This window comes from Rhyacophila brunnea, unplaced genomic scaffold (assembly GCF_057557595.1).
Source record: "Rhyacophila brunnea isolate RB1 unplaced genomic scaffold, BYU_Rbru_1.0 scaffold_24, whole genome shotgun sequence".
NCBI lineage: Eukaryota > Metazoa > Arthropoda > Insecta > Trichoptera > Rhyacophilidae > Rhyacophila > Rhyacophila brunnea.
This window is the reverse complement of record NW_028232904.1, coordinates 5880372-5902275: the sequence shown is the minus strand read 5'-3', so window position 1 is coordinate 5902275 and position 21904 is coordinate 5880372. Positions and strand designations below refer to the sequence as shown.

The 21904-nt window shown below is 34.3% G+C and overlaps 1 protein-coding gene across 1 annotated transcript; it reads left to right on the top strand.

Moving 5' to 3' along the window:
- Window positions 1-524: 524 nt before the first annotated feature.
- On the top strand, window positions 525-20141 carry Exd2 (Exonuclease 3'-5' domain-containing 2). Its single transcript, XM_085950970.1, has 9 exons — window positions 525-758; window positions 3010-3166; window positions 5294-5787; window positions 7189-7323; window positions 8705-8907; window positions 11511-11676; window positions 14185-14346; window positions 17944-18111; window positions 19911-20141. Exons 1-9 carry the CDS (start codon window positions 535-537, stop codon window positions 20038-20040), a joined length of 1839 nt encoding a protein of 612 aa, XP_085807096.1. The 5' UTR covers window positions 525-534; the 3' UTR covers window positions 20041-20141.
- The last annotated feature ends 1763 nt before the right edge of the window (window positions 20142-21904 follow it).

Below are 21904 nucleotides of genomic sequence, written 5' to 3'. Positions count from 1 at the left end.
GTAGAATATATTATATTCTTATAATATGTAAATGAATTTTTGTCTAGCGTTTTTTTTCATCTGGCAATTTCATTATTAACTTATTATGGTAACTTACTGCCATCTGGTTGGAATCGACCAAAGTTTTTAGTAACAGATTTTTAGAAATTCATGGTAGATGCCTGTAAATATAAATAGATGGCGTGAAAGTCACATTATATGTGTAATTTAGGCCAAAGACATCGCCTTAAGCTGCGTTAACACGGTCCAAGTACGATCCCAGTACACTTGGACCGAGTGCCATCCAAGTGCACTCGTATGAGACATTTTCATACTAATTATTCCTATCCAAGATAGCTTGGATGAGTAGGACGCAGTCCAAGTAGTTTGGATAGGAGTAATTTGTATGAAGATGTTCCGTACGAGTGTGCTTGGATGGCGCTCGATCCAAGTGTACTTAATCGTACTTGGACCGTGTTAACACGGCTTTATAGAAAATCTGCAAATTCTGGCAATGAATTGAATAAAATTGACAACTGGCAATCATAAGCTAAAATGTCACTCGTGGTGCCGGCGGTGAAATACAAAAATGTCAAAACATTGTCATTATTGACAGCTGTCGGTTTCGGCGGATTAGTATTCCTGTTATTAAAAAACAGGAAAGTTATTTTGAAATATCTGCGCCTCACTCTGCCTGTTGACAGCCCTTTGAAATACCAGACGATTGAGGTTATAAATTCCGAAGACGAATGTAAACATGCCGTCCAAAAAATTACACAGTGAGTTTGAAATTCAATTATTAATAATAATTTGTGCAACTTGTATGAAAAACAAGGGACAACATCACAAAAATCCATGCCGTAGATATTTGGATGCTACATAATATAATACCTAAGTACTATTAAAAAAAATTACAGCGTATTGTGCAATATGTCCATCTGGGACTCAAACCCACCCACAACATACCGGTTTGCAGCCATACCACAGTCACATTCTATTTCCACAAAGGGTTGGCAGAGATATTTAATAATATGTTTGTAAGTTTGTAGGATTGGTTGTTAACCATTGACTCCATGCTATGGAACATGACACATTTAAGTGGCGGTCGTGTTATACTCGATCCAGTTTAGGACGGCAGTTAGCTGGAATAAACATGCTCTGAGCTTTGATATTTCCCTCGCGCAGAGGCCAATAAAAATTTAGTACAGTAACATAGGTATATAATTTCAACATTGGCCAGTACGATGTAATATTTGACGTGATGTGTCAGTGGTATTTTAATTTAAACAGGTTTTGTAACATTCAATTTCAGTCATTTTTTCCAACTCGGGTTTCGCCTTTACCGAAACCGTTTTTTTTGACGTTTACCAATTATCACAACCTGTCAAATACCACCATACGGTGACAACACCGCGTCTCACGTATGCGTGAAGAATGAGATTAGCGAGACAGTCAACACTTTTACATGTAGTTATTATCGCCATTGTTTAAAATACACTTTTGGTGTCAGTAAATTCATACACGTGTACAGGCCCTAATATCAAGAAAATGAATCTGTAAACACGTATTATCGTGCAAGTTGAAAGATTGCATGCATGTGTGGCTGCCCATCGTGAATCTTAAACATACCTAATTTATTTAAGTAATACCTACATAGCGTTAAGTTGAACCTTACAATGTAAACTATACCATTTATGTACCTTTCATCAAAATCATGTTTGAACACGTACGCCAAAAGTCACCTCTATCGCCATCTAGACAAAGTGACCTTTGCTTCAGACGCAAGCCTGCATATTTTTTATCAAATCGCTTAATTCTCGAATTCTTGGTTACAATGTATAATACGGAACAAATCAAATAAGCAATTCCTTTGAAAGAAAAATATGCAGGCAAAGGCGAGACAAATGACCGTTAAACAAGTACGTTCAAGAAAGCACTGACCTCAGCCCTATCTTGACGCCCTTACATTTTAGTCAAACCATATAAAACGGGGGTATTTTTACCTACCAATATACAGTCAATTCAAATCTCTTGTAATGCAATGACGTCCGTCGAACCATCATTTATCTCAGACACGATCTTCGTAATTATCAATTATTATAATTTAGAATCAGTAATATTAAATACCAAACGTACCTGTAAAATTGTCAATTTAATAGAAGGGAATAAATAAATTCAGGGGATTATATTTCACACGCCAATCTATTCATTCATAGTCGAGCAACCATACCTCTCCTCACACTCATCCCAACTATAAATGGAACAAAAATAGTTCAGATGCCTCCGAATTTTCTTGCGATAGAACGATAGTGGCGAACCTGCCGGAAAAAAACGAACTACACCGAGCAGAGCATTTTTGACATTTACCAATTTTCACAACTATTCAAATAGCACCATAAAATGACAACAATGTGTCTCGCTTACGCTTGAAGAATAAGATTGGCGAGACAGTCAGCACTTTTATGTGTAAACTGTTATTATTATGAGAGTTGAATTTACACACTATTGGTGCCGGTAAATCCATGCACGTGTACAGGCACTATTAGTGCCAGGCAACTTGTAAGTGCGTGATTATCAAATTAATAAGTTCAGAATTTAAGATATTCGGTCATTGCCGTTTATGGAGATTTATTTATTTATTTATTTGAAAAAGACACGTTGAGTACATAACATATTATTAATTCAAGATGTTCACAACATGACATTTGGATCAGTTCAGAAAATCAGAAAAAACAAGGTGAAGGAAAAAAAAGAAAGCAAAAATAGTTTTATATAAAAGAAATAAAATAAAAAAACAATAATTCAAAAAATATAAATTAAACAATAAAATAGATATACCTATCTGAAAATACAATATATGCCCATATTCGTGAAACACACGAATACCCCAAATATCAAATGTAAAATGCCAAACCTATAAACGCATAAAAGCTGTGCGATATTCCCTAACAGTTTCCTATAAATAATAATTATTATGTTAATGAGTGTAACAATATGATGTCAAATTTATTAGGTTGTATAATGTTCCAGAAAGTGCCAGGAGTACCGAGTGCTGGGTTTCGACTGCGAATGGGTTACTCATGGAAGTTCCCGTCGGCCCGTTGCCCTATTGCAACTAGCCTCGCACGACGGGTATTGCGTTTTGATTCGATTATGCAAAATGAAGAGTGTGCCCTCCGAATTGAAGGTAAAGTCAAATTTATTTATTTTTCAAGACGTTTACAACATGTCAATGAAAATGGTCAATGTATGCCCTCATTAATAAACCAATGATATTCTTTTGTTTTACAACAAATACGTCATGTTTTTGGACCTATCTTGATAATATTTACACATTTAATAATGTATAGAATTGAGTAGACCTAAAATTGTATTAAAATGTTTGCAGTTTTAAATAATAATGAAGTTTGCTACAAATAAACAATGAAAAATGAATTGCAGCTGTTTTAAAATTGTACTCCATAGGTATTTTCAGCTTTACTATCATATATTTAGTCTGCCTCTAGTATAGATCCACCAGTATAAGTTGTCCACTGAGTGAGGGCGGCACATGCTAGCATTTGACATATCATTTCATACTTTTTATATTGAGATGACCTTAGTTCTAAATTTGAACACCTGCCGATTTATTATGGTATATCTATAAAGAAGGGACAGAAGTGAAACTTTGCTCTCCATTTTTATACTTTTTAAACGATGTCGTTGTTTACAACTGTTCACAAAATTGTGTCATCACTATTTAATAAAACATCCCATCTTCACATACATTAAGGATCTGTCATATCCTCAGTTACGCATCAGTTATTTATAGTCTCATATCAGTCAAAGAAGAATATAATTTGGAGATGGTGTTTGTTAGTTTTTAAAATTCAATTAAACCCTGCCTAGACCAAACCACAATGATTTAGATATGCTATGGGCGATCTGACAAAAATATTGCACACTTTTTCAGTCATATTATTGTTTTCGTTGAATTAAGAATACATATTACAGATGGTTTTTTAAAATCCATTAAGCCCTGCCTATACAAAACCATATCCGATAAGAAATATTCTTTTGTCTATAAAATATCCAAAATTATGTACGATTAATTGCATAATTTTAGATATTTTATAGATAAACAATTTTTTTTTGACTGTTATCTAGTATAGCTTGGACACACTATCTACACCAGTGGTTCTTAACCTTGTTGGAGGTACTGACCCCCACCAGTTTCATATGCGTATTCACCGAACCCTTCTTAATTGGAAAAACAAAATATTCATATATTTCAAATTCAAAACATAGGTAGATATATATTTTACTGGTGCACAAAATGAACCGTGCATCAACATCACTGTGTTCAAAAAACAAAGCCATTAAAACGTGATTTTCACACTAAAACAAAAACATGATGATGAATATTTACTACAAATCAGTGTGACTTCTGCTGTTGCTTTTCAGAGACCAGTTCAGGAATGCGCGGCTTCACCTTGGCAACTGCCACTTTCATGTCATTTTCGCAACAAAGTCTGTTTCTTTTCTTCGTTTTTATGACCAGCATCCTCGAAAAGGATTGCTCGCAAAGAGGTGTTGTAACAAACGGTATGAAAATCTCCAAAGCTTTCTTAGCAATAACAGGGTACGTTACCATTTGTTTTCATTTGATTTCATCGAGGTATTCATCATTCACATCTGTTGTCTCACCTCTTGTCTCAACCTTCGCCGAACCCCTGAGACTGACTCACCGAACCCTGGGGTTCGATCGAACCCAGGTTAAGAACCACTGATCCATACATTGTAGTCTTAGTTCAATGAAAACGAATATGTTTGCCTGAAAAAGTGTGCACTAATTTTGTCGGATCTTAACAGCCTACCTCCACCCTTCGCCACTGCTGTACACCTGAATAAAAAATGAAATATCCAAAGTAGTTGATATCATGAATAATTGTTTGTCTTTGGTGCTTTGAATCCATGATGTCAATTGATGATTTCTGATTTATTATTTGTAATGTCCATAGCTGTGTGAGCATTGAGCAATTAACGCGGTTGGTCTGCTGACTCGAAATCGAAGCTACCCTCCTTATCCATCTTGAAAAGTTGTCTAAATTGTCACGTTTGCCACGACCGCAATGGTGCATTTGGTAGTTCACTCGGCTGTTATTCGAATGATTGGTAGTTTTGGGGTGGGGGAAAAGTTTTGCATTACTCAACAGCCGGATTTACTCCCGATTACCTGACATACATATTAAAAAAATATTAATACATAGAATTGATTAAAAAGAAGTGATCATAATTCGATAGCATTTTTAATAGATGTATTGTAATGTTTCAGACACTACTCGAAGATGTATCAATTTTAAAAGTTGGCGTTGCGCCTCTGGATGACGCAAAATATTTACTGACCGATTACGCAATCAAGGTTAATGGAATATTAGACCTCAGACACTTGGCAACAGTCGCCAACCAGAAGGCGGAGGGTCTGTCATCAATGGCCGCCTCGCAATTGAATGTAAAAATGGACAAATACTGGCGGGTCCGTTGTTCTGATTGGGAAGCCGATCTGTTGACCGAACGGCAGCTCAAATACGCCGCGACGGATGCCCAAGTCGCCGTGGAAATATTTAAAACACTCATTCAAAAAGTACTCAATAATAAATATTCTTTTAACTTGTTTCGCAAGCGTAAGCAAAGTCCGTGGGCAGATATTGAAAAGGTCTATGCGCATTTCGTAGATGTAAATTACAAAGCGAAAAAGAAGAGTGAAAAGAAGAAGAAAAGGGATTCAACCGATTTTGAAGCATTGCTTAGTGACCAGCAACGGAAAAGGTAAATAAAATATAATATTACATTTTGATTACTTCTTCTTTTGTGGCTCTATACTTCGGGTTGAACATAACCTGGCCGAAGCATTATTATTCTGGTCTCCAACTTCAGTTGTGAACCTTCGGTGTTCGTAAGTTTTTGAAGTTATACTTCTTTTGGCGCGTTTGGGAAATCAGACCAGAGTGTATTTTTGGCGTGTGACATGTAACACATAATTTATTTTTTCACACGAAAAAAAGTACACTCGATTGGATTCAAACCACCGATTGTTCGGTTATCAGCCGAACGCACTACCTTTACGCCACGGTATGGTACTGCAATCGTGACGATTATAAAGTATAATATTATAGTTTAGAATTGTTCCGTTGCCTAGGCAGCGAATTTATTATAGTCGGCCATTTGCAATTCCTTATGTAAACAAACGATTAAACGTCTGAATGACTGTTGGTACTTTAGAAATAAAAACAACGAGAAACTATTATATAATTTAGCAATATAAGTTAAAGTGTATAGAAATAAACCAACGGCGTACCAATAAGCGGTCCTTTTTCTTGAGTGTGTAATTTAACAAGATATGTAATTAAGAGCTGGTCAAAGAATCTAGTTTATCACAAGTTTTGTTTTTATTTTGTTACGCCAAAGAAGTATAACTTCTAACGCGCGTACATAAGTACACACACCGATTTTTTTTGACTACCCATGTCCTAGCAGTGGCGAAGAATCTATACTAGGCGATTATTTAAAGCCTACCTTCTAAAGAAAAATATTTTTTTATCTGCATATTGACATCCTATTTAAAATAAATACAGTCGAACTTGTTTATTATGATCACGGAAATAGCGAGATCTCGGATGTAATGAGGAAACATTCGTTGTCATTTTAGTTTATGATTTTCTCCATACATTTATTCACTTTTATAACGACCTACTTCTCGGGCATACCGAGCAAAACATTTTCGACCTTAAGCAATAAAATCCGCCCGGGCAGTAACTAGACCGATGCCGCCGGGATCGGATTACGTTCATGACACTAGTTAAGTGGCTAAGTACCTAATTGGTGTTTTCGCCGACAACATTGAAAAAGTATCCACGCTTATGGTTGAAATTGCATGTGGCGATCGGCTTTTGTATTTTAAATGAGAATAGGTATTACTTTAATTACTAACCGATGTCATGGATCACTCCAAGATTTTTTGTTGTAACTTACTTGTTACCAATAGTAACCCAATATGATCGAAGTTTAGAGTTTTGTGTTACGGCTTGACTATAGTAGGCGATGCGTGCCACTGTATAGGTATCTGTGTAATTTACCTATAATAACAGTACTAACTATGATTCACAGATGGCATCAGGATCTCTCCAAATTTTGATAAATATGAACATGCATTTTCTCCATCTGTTTCAGCTATAAGCTTCCTAATTTTAAGTCTGGTGGAAGGTATTCGACTCCAATCCGACTGAAACCTCTTTATCAGAATTGTTACATGCAGACTAACGATGGAGAAGTGCTGTGCACTTGCGACAGGAAGAAGGCGGAATGGTGAGTAACAGAGAGAATTGAGTAGGCCTACAATAGATAAATAATTAGTTCAAATCTTTGTATCCATATGAGAAATACACCTAACAGACGGAAGGTGCTCTGAAGTTTCTTCAGTTTTATTATTATATAAAACAGTGATTTCCAAACTGTGAGGCGCGGAGTGTTGCAAAGGGAGGCGCGAAAAGTTTAACATAATTAATGTAGCTACAGGTTTGCAGTTTGCAAATGCATAGTTTATAAAATGGCCGCTAGTTATAAACTACATAAAAAACAGTCCTATAAAAGGTTGTTCTCAAACCTGTCTGAAAATATGGGGACTAATTTTATAATATCTCACTTCTCTACTATTGTGAAGCGCGCTGACTATCTCGTTAAAAAATTAAACAAAAGGGTCAAATTATAATGTTGAAATTTGAGGCAAAATTGTTTAGGAACGATAATTTTGTTGTTAAACTTGTCTATTTGGTTGAAATTTTTAAAAAAATGAGTGAATAAATCAATGCAAGGACCACTAATGCATTCACCGATTTAAAAAGACAAAGTGGAGGTATTCATAAAAAATTGGAGCTTTGGAAATCAAAATTACAAAAAAATAAGTTCGCCATGTCTCCACTTTTAAATGATTTCTGCGCCAGATATATTGAATCAAACAAAAATCTATTTACTGAGTTCTTGGTAGTTTGCTAATGCAATTTTCACATTATTTTAGTAATATGTAGTAAAAAAATTTTGGCGATGCTTTGTTTCAGGGCTATTAAATATATTAAATATGTCATTGTGTGTTGCGATTTGATGTGATAACTATATGATGATTGACATTGTACTTAAATGATAACCGTCGTGAAATTTAGGAAACTGGAAAGAATTGACTACTATTAAAATTGATTATGCTAATGAACAAGCACATTCATCGCATGAAAAACAAATTAATTTAAAAATGAATCTAATATAAGTAGTAAAACCTTGTTTATTTTTATATTTGTTTTCCCTTTCATTTTTTTATTTAAACTATTTAAAAAGGCGTCTGTATTATTTAATGAAATAAAGGGGGGGGCGCCAAAATTAGATTTTTTTTTAAAAGGGAGGCGTAATAACATAAAGTTTGGAAACCACTGATATAAAATCACTGAAATTAATAAATGGAAAATTGTATGTATGTGTTTTTGTGGGGTGGGGGGTGTATATTTACCGCACCGGGTGACACCAACCCTAGTTACGCCACTGCCCAGATGCAAGATTAGAGTGAACGTTGATCAAGACATCTTGTTATTTCAGAATGCGGTAGAAAAATGTATTCAAGGAAACTTAGCCCTTTTATTGTAGTGCAGTTACATTGACAAGTTAATTGATAGTACTTATTTTGTTTTTTTACTAATTGTAGGTACGTGGAGAAGGAGATAGCTGATCTGGTATGTGAGGAACCGTACACGATAAAGCTGCGTTTCGAACCAGCCGGCAGGTCGGTCGGAGATGTCGGAAGATATTACCAGAGCCCTCGGGAGAATCGGTGTGTGGTCTGCGGAGTAACAGAATCCTCCATAAAAAAGAGTGTGGTGCCTAAAGAATATAGGAGAAATTTTCCTGGTCAGCATTTTCTGTTTTCTTATTTGTACAGATTGTTTCCAGTTTCCGGCAGGTGATTTCAAACAATGGCAGTTTCTATAGGACTAATTTGAATTACATAACCAATAATAAAGTAGTATAGGTATAACAGAATCCAATGTCAATGGAGTTTAATATATTAATACTATCGACCGAAGGTACTTGATGGAATTTGAATATACACCTCTTGAGTGTAGTATTTTTATTGTTTATGAAGAATAATGATCTCTATTATTAGGCTTTGACGATTTATTATAATATACTATCGAGTGTATTGTTATTAATAAGACAAGGTTTTTAATAATTAGGTTTTTTACTGACACTTCAACTATACATAATTTTCGCACCCGGGGAATAATAGTGGCACAAGTCCAAATTTGTCATTTTTGAGTTAAGTATGCAGAAATGTTCCAAGATATCATTTCTATTCGCACAAATATCGGAATAATTCTTAAAAATATAATGGTTGCCTTAAAAGCATTTTTGTCATTATCATATTATAACATTTTACTTGAATTTAAGCAGAAATAGTGGCAAGATAATCATTTTTCCATTGTTATTGCGGATAACATTCAAAATGAGATGACTCAAGTGTGCCAACTTCACGCTATTATAAAGTAAATTAAAAAAAAGCTGATTTAACATACCAAAATAAAATATTCAAACTGCTCTCCTGTAAAAACAAGATAATCGAGTTGTGCCACTATTATTCCCCGGGTGTGATTTGTTTGTTGTATTTTTTGTGATCTTTGTCTTGATAGGTAGTGACACTATAAAAAATGAGGACACCTCGTGGCCACACACTTCACGTTCCAAGAGGAGTTTGGAAGGGTCCAGGAATTAAACTCGCAACTTCCTCTTTAATTGATGTATATTTTCACATAATCACTCTTTACAAGTGAATCTATTGCTAATAATTATAACTAAATTCAATTCACTACGCCGTATCTTTCATCGCCATGTGACGCGTGGACTTACTATTTGACGTCTCAAAAGGCACTGCCTGAATATCGAACGCTTCGGAATTAGGGGCTGCTATCCCAGCCGGCTGAATTCCCAAAACCACGGCCACTCGGCCCCTTTGTTACTGAACCTATCTCTTTACCTGCACCCTTAACCATTGGTCAAAAGCGGCGTCAAAGTAGCCGGCCCTCGGCCGAATTCTTTTTATTATTCTCAAATTTATTTCGCCGATAGATCCGTTGATGCGGACCATAGGTTTTTATAACATTTGTAATGCTAGCTAACAGGGGCGGTGTTTGTTCCAGTTAAATTCCAGTTGATTAATAGGCTGAAGGTCGAAGGTTAGGTCGTGTAGTGCTGTAGAGGAGTCGTCTGCTGAAGGCGGACAGTTCCAATTAGTGTTAGTAGGTAATGAAGTTTTTACCTACATACTTTATTGTATTGATTTATTATATAAGCTAGAGTTAATAGTGTTCGTTGTCAGTGCGTGTTTGACTTTAGTGAGTGTACACGGCGCCTGAAGATGCCGAAAGGCAAAACCCGGGTTGCAAAAAACGACTTAAACGGAATAGTACAAAACTTAAATCCATTACGAGTTTAATATGTTACAGTGCTAGGCAACAGATGTCAGGTGGATGTAAGCTGTGTTATGTAGAACTTTATATACCTCGTGGCAGCTATACCACAAACTACATAATAACTATACCCTTTGGAAATACTTCTCTATCATTCTAGCTCAAGTCGGCTACTTCTCAGGGGGTAGATCCTCGCGCTTTTTAGTTCTTAGTCGTAGTTCAATGAAAACAAATAAGTATGGCTGACAAAGTTTACTGTGCACTATTTATGTTGGATCTTAACAGCTTACCTCCACCCTTCACTACAGACCCGCACTGGATTCGGTGTAGATACACAGTATATTTTCACTGAAGCCTAAAGCCAGGAAGCTCGTCTTATACAGTTTGAAATATTGGTAGCAACTAAACAATAGCTTATTGTTATATTTGGTCCATGTATCTCCTCCAATTTAATTTCAATTTCAATTTCAATTTATTTATTTTTACATATTGTGGACATTACAAATTATAAGTTTAAGACGTTCACAACATGACATAAAAAAGAGATAGATAATATGTTATTAAACAGTAGAAATATGTACATACAAAAATATTAATTATATAGGTACATGGAAATACACCGGATGAGTTAAGCAGACCCTATTTTAAAAATTTATAAAATAACGTCCACCTATACTCATCCTCACGTAGGTGGAATATATCAACACCCGAAGCAATTTCGTTGAACATAGTTATCGCCCTCCCAATTGGCATTACCAGTGGCAGGTTGGTTCTGCACCTTGGGAGAATAAACAACTGATGTTCTCTATTTCTAAGATAGTTATCAGGGACACACAGGTCAACACTGCCCAGAATGGCAGAGTTCTCATTTATACCTCGTATAAGTCGAAAAAAATACATAGCTAAATAAAGATTTAATTTTAAGATTAAGAATTATACCACCTTGGATCTATTCGTGCTAAGGTTTCAATTCATATCATCTATAACCCGGGCTGATATCCTGTGTGTATGCTTTGTTTAATGTTTTTTTCGTCTCTTCATCTTCAGCCGTCATGAAAGATCACTCGTCTCATGATGTGCTGCTTCTCTGCTCGGATTGTCACCAGCTCAGCAACAGCAAAGACCAGTACATGCGGTATAAGTTGGCTGAACTTTGCGACGCACCCATTTACAACAAGGAAGAACCTAAAGTTAACCAATTATTTGACGTACAGTGAGTGTCCGTTCATTTCCGCACAATAAACTATTCAACATTAATTTCAACTATCTGTTGATAAATCGATAAAGCATAACGACAGTGTTTAGGAAAAAGGGCGTAACCCTCAATTTTTCGAAAAGTGCTTTTATTAGATATTAACAATGTATACAACTAAATACACATTCTATAAAAAGGAAGTAAGCCACAAATGCCGAATTATTATCTAAATTCTGGTTTTAATTGAGATTAATTAATTTTTAATTTATTGAAAAAAGCATTTATCCGCAATTTTAATGATTTTTCTGTAATAACTTCTTTAATTATTATTAGATCAAAAATATATGACACCAAATCATCAATCATCATGCACCCAATGTATATGGCTATTTAAAAAAAAATATTAAACTAAAAACTCTCAAAACACGTTTTTTGCCTCTCCTGTAAAATTTTTTCAGTGAGGGTTACGTCCTTTTTCCTAAACACAGTCGATAATGATATTGAATTTATTTTGTATGACAATGATGCACTTGTCTAGATATGCCAATGCGCCACGCTGGCAGAACCAATAGTAAAGTGTTAATAGGAGAATGAGAACATACATCTTATTTTTCTTTCCTTTATTATTGCACTTTCACACCTGCAAGGCTATTCTAATATACCACTAAACTGATTCTATGCCTTCAGCGAGTTTTCTTGCTCTACGAGGCAATGATCGATAGGATGCACATACAAATCTTGCGAGTTATCTCGTCCAACTTTAAACCCAAATTACTAGCCACTGTTGATTGATTTGCATAATCAAAAAAATTAAACACAGTTTGAATAATAATGAAATACTAAGTCACAAATCTTCGCCCCAAAAACAAAAGGGCACTTGTGACATTTAGACGGTTTTGAGTTATGAATGTAGTTTTGTTCTAACTGTTTGCTCTACATTATAGGCAAAATGGCATTTGTGAAGCTAAATCCATAAAGATCACAATTTATGAAAGAGAATAAAGGTCGCTTCTGTATTTGTAAACTAATCTTTAATTAATGTATTACAAAAATGTAACATGTACATGATTTTGTCAGTATATGTACAGTTTTTACAAATATAATATAAAAAAAGGGTACTACATATCGTCACCGTTCAGGCAAAAGTCACCAACCCTGAAAATGGCAGTTTTGAGTTGAGTATGTCACCCGAAGCGTAAAATTATGTTCTTTAAGATGCAAAACTCACAACAGTACATTAGTTAGTAAAATTTTGCTTAAATCCGAATTATTTGTTTTTCACTAAATGACTTTCGATAAAATCTTAACAAGCAAAAGTCATTATAGGTGAATAGACATTATTGACTATACAAAAAAAAAATAATCCTTCATTATAAATATACAAGCAAAAGTCACTATACTATGGATGGTGAGTTTTACTGATCCTTCTTTTGGCTAACATTGTTCAGATTATTAACAAGCAAAAGCCACCAAACCATAATTGAGCTACCTTGCCTCCTTCAAAACCTTCCAGATGTTTTAATTAGCATCAAAAAGTAAAATTACCTTAAAGAAATTATTAAGAAGACATGAGAAAATAATTTAATGTAGATAAAACCTTCAAAACATTAAAATCTGATTTTTCCTGCATTTTCAAACTTTCAAATTGCGGTATCTCAAAACTATGTTTTTAGGGTTGGTGACTTTTGCCTGAACGGTGACGATATTATGTGTAATTATTTTAAAATGTGTAAAGGCTTTTGCACAAAAAAAAAAGATTTTGTTGCAGAAAAAGGGCCCTTGTGATAAGAATCTTCACAAGATATGAAAAATAAAAAAAAACATTATAATCTTTGAGTAATAAGTCACCTGTGCTCTGCATTCAACGTGTGCTGTTAAAAATCTGCGGCCTGTCAGATACTGTGACAGTAATATTGTGAGGCATAGAATAGGTTAAGGGCCCACATGCTCAGCGTAGGTCATAATGGGCTTTTGTGGTATTTTCAGAGCATAACCCTGGACATTCCTTAAACGTTGTAGATAATCTATTTAAATAATTTTGAAGCCTTATTATCTTTTATTATTTTAAACATTTGATGACTGCATAAAGTATTTTTCAGCATAAAGCTTCAAAATTATATAAATAGATTATCTACAACGTTTAAAGAATATCCAGGGTTATGCTCTGAAAATTCCATAAAAGCTCCATTTTGACCTACGCTGAGCATGTGGGCCGTTAACACCGAGTAGTTTTGCGCATGCAGTTTCCATTTTTGTAATATGTTGGTGATTCATTAAAAATGTCTCACATCTTATAGGTATAATTTCTGAAAGAAGTATTTTGAAACGTTATTTGTATACTAATAATTATTTATAACATGCTATAATACATTTTTTAGAAATTACACTTGTTAAAAAGTAATAAAACACTCTGGTACACTTGTGGCAGATTTCAATTAAGCTGCTGAGGTCCTTTTTTGCTTCAAATTCATATATTTAGGCTTCATTACTATAGAAATTATCTTTGATATTATGTACTGTTTTTAGTAAAGTGAAATCTGCTGCACGAGCTCTGCTTAGAGATGCAACAAAACCAGGAATACCCCAAGAGAAAAAAGATGAACTGAGGAAGAAAATCCAAGAATATTACCCAGAGGCCTCTGAAATAACTGAAGAACTACTTGTATCAGCTAGCAAATTAGATGCCAGGTATAAATGGTGCACCATTTTTCATTCAATGGCCATTTTATCAGGAGAAAATATTAAGTATCAGTGCACAGATATTATATTCTAACTATCTAACACCATAATAAGTTGTCGTTATTTTTCTGCATCCGAAATTGTGTTAAGGTCAACTAAATTGCGAAGTTAATACCTGTCAAACAAAAATTCCAGTCTATTTCAATAATCAGCTGTTGCATTGCCACCATTTTGTTTTAAGCCAGTGTAATCTTAATGGAACTAAATCAGACAGTTCTACGTTTCGATGTCACGTAGAATATATTATTATAGGGGGTCTTCGTTTTCCGAGAGTAATTGGGAGAAAAAAAATACCTCTTAAAGTGAATCCGCTTAAAACGGGGACTTAAATGGGTTTAATTGGGACACATTTAAAAGAAAAAGACATGTGAGCAAGACGGAAATAGCGTAGGAGTGTGGGATTGAAAGTGACAGTTGACCACTATGAGCTGTTGCACTTGTGTTTTTATAGTTTTTTATTTTATTATTTTATGTTATTTGAAATGGAAATGAAATGAAAAATGAAAAAAATGTGATAATGATCCTTTTTTTGAATTTCAATGTTTTCTTTCTGAATTCAGTGTTTGAACAATAGTCGTTATTAATTTTTTCTAAATATGTAATCTAATAGTTTACAAAATTCTCCACAAGATGATATCATTAAGAGGGGGCTCAAGAGAAGGAGATTGAAGTATAATCTAGTATAAAAAGGACCTCAGACGTTAATTTAAATCGATATTTTCGCAAAAATCATTAATCATTGGAGATTTTATTTAAAAAAACATTATTATTGTTATTGGTATGGTCGGCCGTCTTACACATTATTATTTGATAAACACCTGCACATGTCCGCCGATCAGAAAACAGGGCTGTCAAAATAATATACGAATTAATATTTTTAAAATGTTAATTTCATCATAGTTTTTAATCAAACCTGTGCAAGTACATACTGATAACTTGGGTGGATATCATAGCAAACATACTATTGATATATCTACAGGTATATTATTATTATTACCTAATTCAAATTGAGCATAGGTTGATACTCAAATACCATTATAGTATGTTTATGATTTCGAGAAAATAATACGATGGTATATAATCCATATTAATTATTTGAAAACATTACATTTGCATGTAGGTACATGTATAATATAGTGAAAAGGTCAGATACCTGTTTAATTTGCAAGATAACATCAAAATTTGTATATACTTACCTAAATGAAGAATGACATTCATGAGCACGGCTCAAAGCTTGGAAATGGTGTTTTTTTTTCCATTTGAAAATATTTTAATTGTGTATTATTTTATTATAGATTCAAGGTCAACTTTATATAACTAATAGAACATACTGTTTTTTTCTACGAATAAAAAACACTGGAAGGAACATATGTACAAATCACGGAAATCAAGAAAGGCCGGCAAATATGCCCAACATTGCATGATACACAAACATAAAATACACAAAATTACCTATTTAAGTTTACCGCACACGTGCAGACCACGCGATATTTGTTTACGCAAAGTCGTCGCTTTCCAAAATGGCGAATTTGGTTGCCAGTTTTTATTGCGATGAATTGGTATGTTCCTTCCTGTCTTTTTTTATTCGTAGGTTTGTTTACTATGTACACCAAGAAATTTCCATTTATAAAATCGGAAATGAGTTTTGGAATATAATGCAACTAAAACTGGAAAAATTCTATCATGGGTGTTTACTTCTTGAATTAGTTGACCCCAGAAACAATAGGTACATGCCACTACGTCAACCACAGTGGATATTAGATGCACAAAACTTAAATAAAATATATTATAAATAAAATTTAAAAAGTACAAAATAATTAATTGCGTCTTCGACAGCCCTGGCGTCATTTTTTATTCGCCCGCCAGTCAGATGGGCGAATAAAAAAATAATGTGTGTAGTGACTGCATGTTAATAATTATTTTTAGGCACTCATGATATAAATTATTTCGCCCATTGGCTTTACATACAATAATGGTACTACCTACGATAATGGTACTACCTACCACTTGTTTCACTAGTATAAAAGTGAAGTTGCGCAGGCAATAAAAAGTAACTTTCTTTTTATAATAATCAGACACTAAATTCTACGTTTTTAAAAATATGCATAAGAATTAAACAATACCTATTATTTTTAATACGTAGGTCCTACACATTACAAATAAAAACTATTCATTAGTAATGTTTTTTGGATAGTACATGAAATAAAAATGTAGGTAGATATGTATTTCAACATCCTTCGTATGTTTAGTTCTCGGATAATTTCAGGTTAAAAAGTTATTAATATATTATTAAGTTTATATAGTGGCTAACACATAATCAAAAAAGTTATTATATCCATCATATCAGTTGCAATACTTCCCAACCAAACAACTAATAAACATATTGAATTTAGTAACATTTATTAGAAAGTACTATTTTTTGGTCACCCCATACTAGCTTCACATGGAGGGAGTTTATTGAGACAAACATTGGCGGCAACCTTTTTATATTAACTAGTAGACCAGTTATTATGGGGACCACATGTAAAAAAATCATATTTTCAATTCTCAAGGCCGAGCGTCCCCCAAACTCAATCAAACTTAATTGCGATTTTTGTGGACAATCTTTCGTTCCGTCTGCTTTTTATTCACCAAACTTCTTCCCCTTCAACTTCCAGAAACATATATTAATCCGAATTACCTAGAAAGCCAAACGTACAAATAGCTGCCCTGAGAATTGATGTTTTTAGATTTATCAACATATTCACGCCATACAAGGATATTATAATCACAATTCATTCTAATTATATTATGCATTATAGTTTTGGAAAGAAATAATTACAAGATAAAAAGAACTTTTTATATACAACGTTTTTAAATTTTCTGTTGAACCATATAAGCTTGATTTGACTAGCTTAAACGATCAAAAAAATTTGTACTTGACATGTCATATTGATTTCCATGGTAACGCACGTATATATTAATAATTTAGTTGCTAGGACCCCAGACCCCTCCCCTAGCAACCAATAATGGTGTTGAAATAACTTTTCATACAAAACAGAATTAACTGAAAATGAATTCAATTCTACTTAAAGATGGCTAAAAGTATTAAAAAAATGCATTGGCATCGTGTTCCGATATATTCTAAAAGTTTCGAATGTCTAGCTAGTCGGGAAGTTAGTTAAAAATCGATTGCAAGATTTGTACCGGACAAAGAACCACCGGACAAATAAGAATACGAGTTAAGAAAAACGTTGTAAAATAAATATAATATATAAATGTTTGTGACAAAGATCTTTCTTTTGAATTTTACCATCTTCTTTCTGAGGTCAGTCTTTGGACAATAATTTTTATTATTCTGTTCCAAGTATGCCATTTAATAGCTTACAAAATTCTCCACAAGAGGGCGTCATTAACTTAATTTGCGATTTTTGTGGACAATGATCTTTCTTTCTGCCTGCCTTTCAAACAATAGTGTGATAGCCCAAAATAAGTAAAGCGTTTAATACATTACGATAAAAAACAACTGTGAAAGTTTAAAATCAATGTGTACTATTCTTCTTACAGCCTGATGAATCCAAATTATGAAGCCCATGGGGAAATAGTGGTCAATTACTTCACACAAAATCCTGGCGGACTCCTAGCTCTTGAGCAAATGTGGAGAGAGCATTTCCTGGAGTCTATGCATCCAAAGTACATGCCTGAATTTTGGTCTGTCACTCATACGAAAGCGAGGTAATCTTACGTTTGATATTCTTTTAATAAAACCTTCGTGATGTGGCTGTTGACTTCCTTCAATAACTCTTTTCATCCATAATAACTGTTACATTACCCACTGGACATGAACCCCCCGAATATTTACCATCCAAACAGATACTAGATCTACGAACAAATCCGAACGATTAAACCCTCCCCCATTTTAAAAGTTGATAGATTAAATTTAATATGATTGGTAATTAATTTTTCTCCCTTTCTCCATTTCTAAAATTTGCATATTATAAATTTGTATCCCACCCAGTTGTATGTTAATAAACACCCACGATGGCCGCGCGGCTTAAGCGTCGGTCGAAACGTGAGTACCAGGTTCGAATCCTGGGGCTGGCAAGTACACAAACTGTTTTTAAATTTGTGTATGGGTCAGAGTATGGACCTAATAGGTTGAGCAAGTGGTTAACATCCATTTCTCGTAAAAACAATACAAACAAACATACATATCGTCGCCGTAGATGTCAAGGGAGCCAAGCCACAAATTTGTCGGAAATGAGTAAAGTATACAAAAGCATTTTAAAATCATCAAAGATGCAGTGGTCAATGGATTTAAGCCACAAAACTCTTTTGGCTACATTTTTTGTACATTTAAATATTCAGTGGTCAAGAGATATAACACACATAACTTCTAAGATACTATTTTTTTTGGTTATATGTACAAAATAATAAAAAGGTAACACCACAAAGTATATTATATGTTCAAAGTTTCACCGTTATCTTTATTATCATTATTTTTATTATCTTTAAAAACAAAAAAGTTCAATATAAAAATGTTACTTTTATTTGTCACACAAAATCTTTGCGCGCCTGTTTCTTAGCATTATGATTTTGTGGACTGGCTCTCTTGACATCTACGGCGACGATATACATATAATACAAACCTCCACTCTGTGGAGGCCCATATGATTTTATTAGGATCGGACATTGTCGAAAAAACAAATTTATATCCATATTTTTCTGTGACAAATTCTTTATATTCTGTTGTCTCAATGAAATCTTATTCTATCTTTATTCAGGGGGTTTTTGTCCAGGGGATAATTATCCTAAAACCATGGAGTTGCTTGTGAATATTTTCTGGGGCTATTGGTCTTCATAAATCTGTTAACTAACATTATTGGATGAACAATTTCATACAATCGACTTGTCACCATTTCTATTCTATTTAAAGACGTAGCCGGTGTCTCCAGCTGTAATTTATTTTTATGCTTATACCCCGTTTACACGTGCATGGATTTACTGCTGACTGTACGTATTATTGCAACCATAACAAGAAAATGCATGTGTAAACATGTATTATCATGCAAGTTGCAAGATTGCTTGCATAAATCAAAAAAGTTCAGAAGCTTCTGAATTTTCATGCGACATTTGGGATTTGTTCTATATCTGCGCCAGCGCAGTAGAACACTGCCAGTAAAAAACAAACTACACCGTGCAGACTCATTTTGAGGTTAACTGATTTTCACAACCTATCAAATAGTACTATAAAATGACAACACCGCGTCTCGCTTACTCTTGAAGAATGAGATTGGCGAGACAGTCAGCACTTTTACGTGTAAATAGCTATTATCGCGATAGTTTAAAATATACACTATTGCTGCAAGTAAATCCATGCACGTGTAGAGGCGCGTGTACAGAAGAATAAATCAATGTGCAGTATTCCGTCACCCGATGATTAAACTGATGCAATAAGAAAGAAAGCAACCCTCATCTATGATGATTCATTAAATGTATCACATATTAATGGTAATTTTCTTCTATAATTTCAGGCTTGAAATTCGAGCTAGTGAAGGACGCGTTGATAAGAAAGATTTGCTGATAGCTGGCTTAGCTGCAGACGATCATTTCTCCGTGGACAAATCGTCGCCTCGTTCTGATTTAACGAACTTGGATGAATAATAAATATAAAATTACATACAATACTGTCAAGCCTAAACAAATACTAAATATGTACTTATTTCCAAGTCTAGACAAACAAAAATACAGTTCATGGATTTCAATTTTGTTTGTTTACTTCGACGCAATATTTTGTGATAAAAGTCATCATCACAACTCTGGCCACTGCCCAACGACCCAGGGCGGGTATCCTAGGTCGGTATCCTCTAGGTTAGTGCTCCGCAACCTTTTCCAACCCATGGCACACCAAAGGTCTTCCCAGAATTCCGCGACTCACCACACGTAAAAAAATTTATACACCAAAACATGGACTCCACGTCGTGAAGATGGACCCCAGCCCAAGATCTTCGGCGGGCCCCCCTACCTTTCGCTAAGGTTAAAGACAGTGTGATACTCTAAAATAGCGTTTTTCAAATAGTGTTCGAGGTCAAATTAATGGTATTGATTTTATGTTTAGCGATTTTTTGTAAATGCGTGGTTATATTCTTTTAATATAATTATGGTCAGTTGTCGGGTTAGGAATAATTATTTGTCGAGTATTGATACAATAATAATAAATTGTGTCCTACAATCACATGTTTTAAAATATTAATACTTACTAGCGTAGGAAATTAGCGCCTTTTTTTGACTCTAAAATGGGAGCTGAACTGCGATAGCCTTGTCGGAAATCCGAGGATATTTTTTATTAACCGAAATCCAGAAAATAGCCAATGGAACATCGGCGAACTTCAGTTTTAGCGTCCCGTCGTTTATCAATTCAACAAATTCCTCTCGAATTTATAGGAAAAGCGCTTCTATAGAATTTTCGGCATTGGTTGCAAAAGGGTTTTGTATTCTGTCGCATTTATTGTATGAAAGTACTGATGAAATTTCTTTTGCAGGAAAGTTAAATGTTTTTGAGACGGATCCAAAATTAATTGCTTGTTTTCAATGGTGGTTTGGTAGTTCCTTTGGAACATTTGTAGAGATCCTTGTCTTAACTCCTTATGCCAAAGTTCTATTTTATTTTTGACTTCTAATTTATCAGAGCACGTCAATATATTTTCATCCTGGCCTTGCATTGTTTTATTAAGTTCATGCAGGTACTCAAATATATTACCAGCCATGTACGAAAATTTGGCTATTGCACCGCGGCACACCTAGCATCGTCTCGCGGCACACCGGTTGCGGAGCACTGCTCTAGGTGACTGCACTGGCTGTTCTAGCATCTTGTTGACACCGTCCAACCGCAGGAGTCTGGGGCTGCCAGTCGACCTCCAACCGTCCGGCAGTGGCGTTTTCGTTGAACCAAGAATACAAGTTGGAGATGGTGCTGGTTAGTTTTTAAAATTCAATTTAATCCTACCTAATCAAACCATAATAGTTTAGGTATGCTATGAGCGATCCAACAAAATAGTGAAACTTTTCCAGTCATACGCATTTGTTTTTGTTGAATTAACTAACACTATCTGCCTAATAGATAGTGTTAGTTAGTTTTAAATAATTACAAGATAAAAAGAACTTTTTATATACAACGTTTTTAAATTTTCTGTTGAATCATATAAACTTAACCTGACTAGCTTAAACGATCAAAAAAAATTGTATTTGATAGAAATAATACTGAAATGTCATTTTGACACGTTTCACATTTCCATAGTAACGCACGTATATATTAATAATTTCCTAGCGACCAATAATAGTGGATCGGATTACGGATTTCTTCCGAAATAACTTTTCATACAAAACAGAATTAACTGAAAATGAATTTAATTCTACTTAAAGATGGTTAAAAGTATTAAAAAATGCATTGGCATCGTGTTCTGATATATTCTAAAAGTTTCAAATGTCTAGCTAGTCGGAAAGTTAATTAACAATCGATTGCAAGATT

Coding starts and splice junctions, on each gene's coding strand:
- Exd2 (XM_085950970.1), top strand. CDS start 535: ATGTCACTCGTGGTGCCGGCGGTGAAATACAAAAATGTCAAAACATTG. Junction 5,788..7,188: donor AGTGACCAGCAACGGAAAAG/GTAAATAAAATA, acceptor CATCTGTTTCAG/CTATAAGCTTCCTAATTTTA. Junction 7,324..8,704: donor GACAGGAAGAAGGCGGAATG/GTGAGTAACAGA, acceptor TACTAATTGTAG/GTACGTGGAGAAGGAGATAG.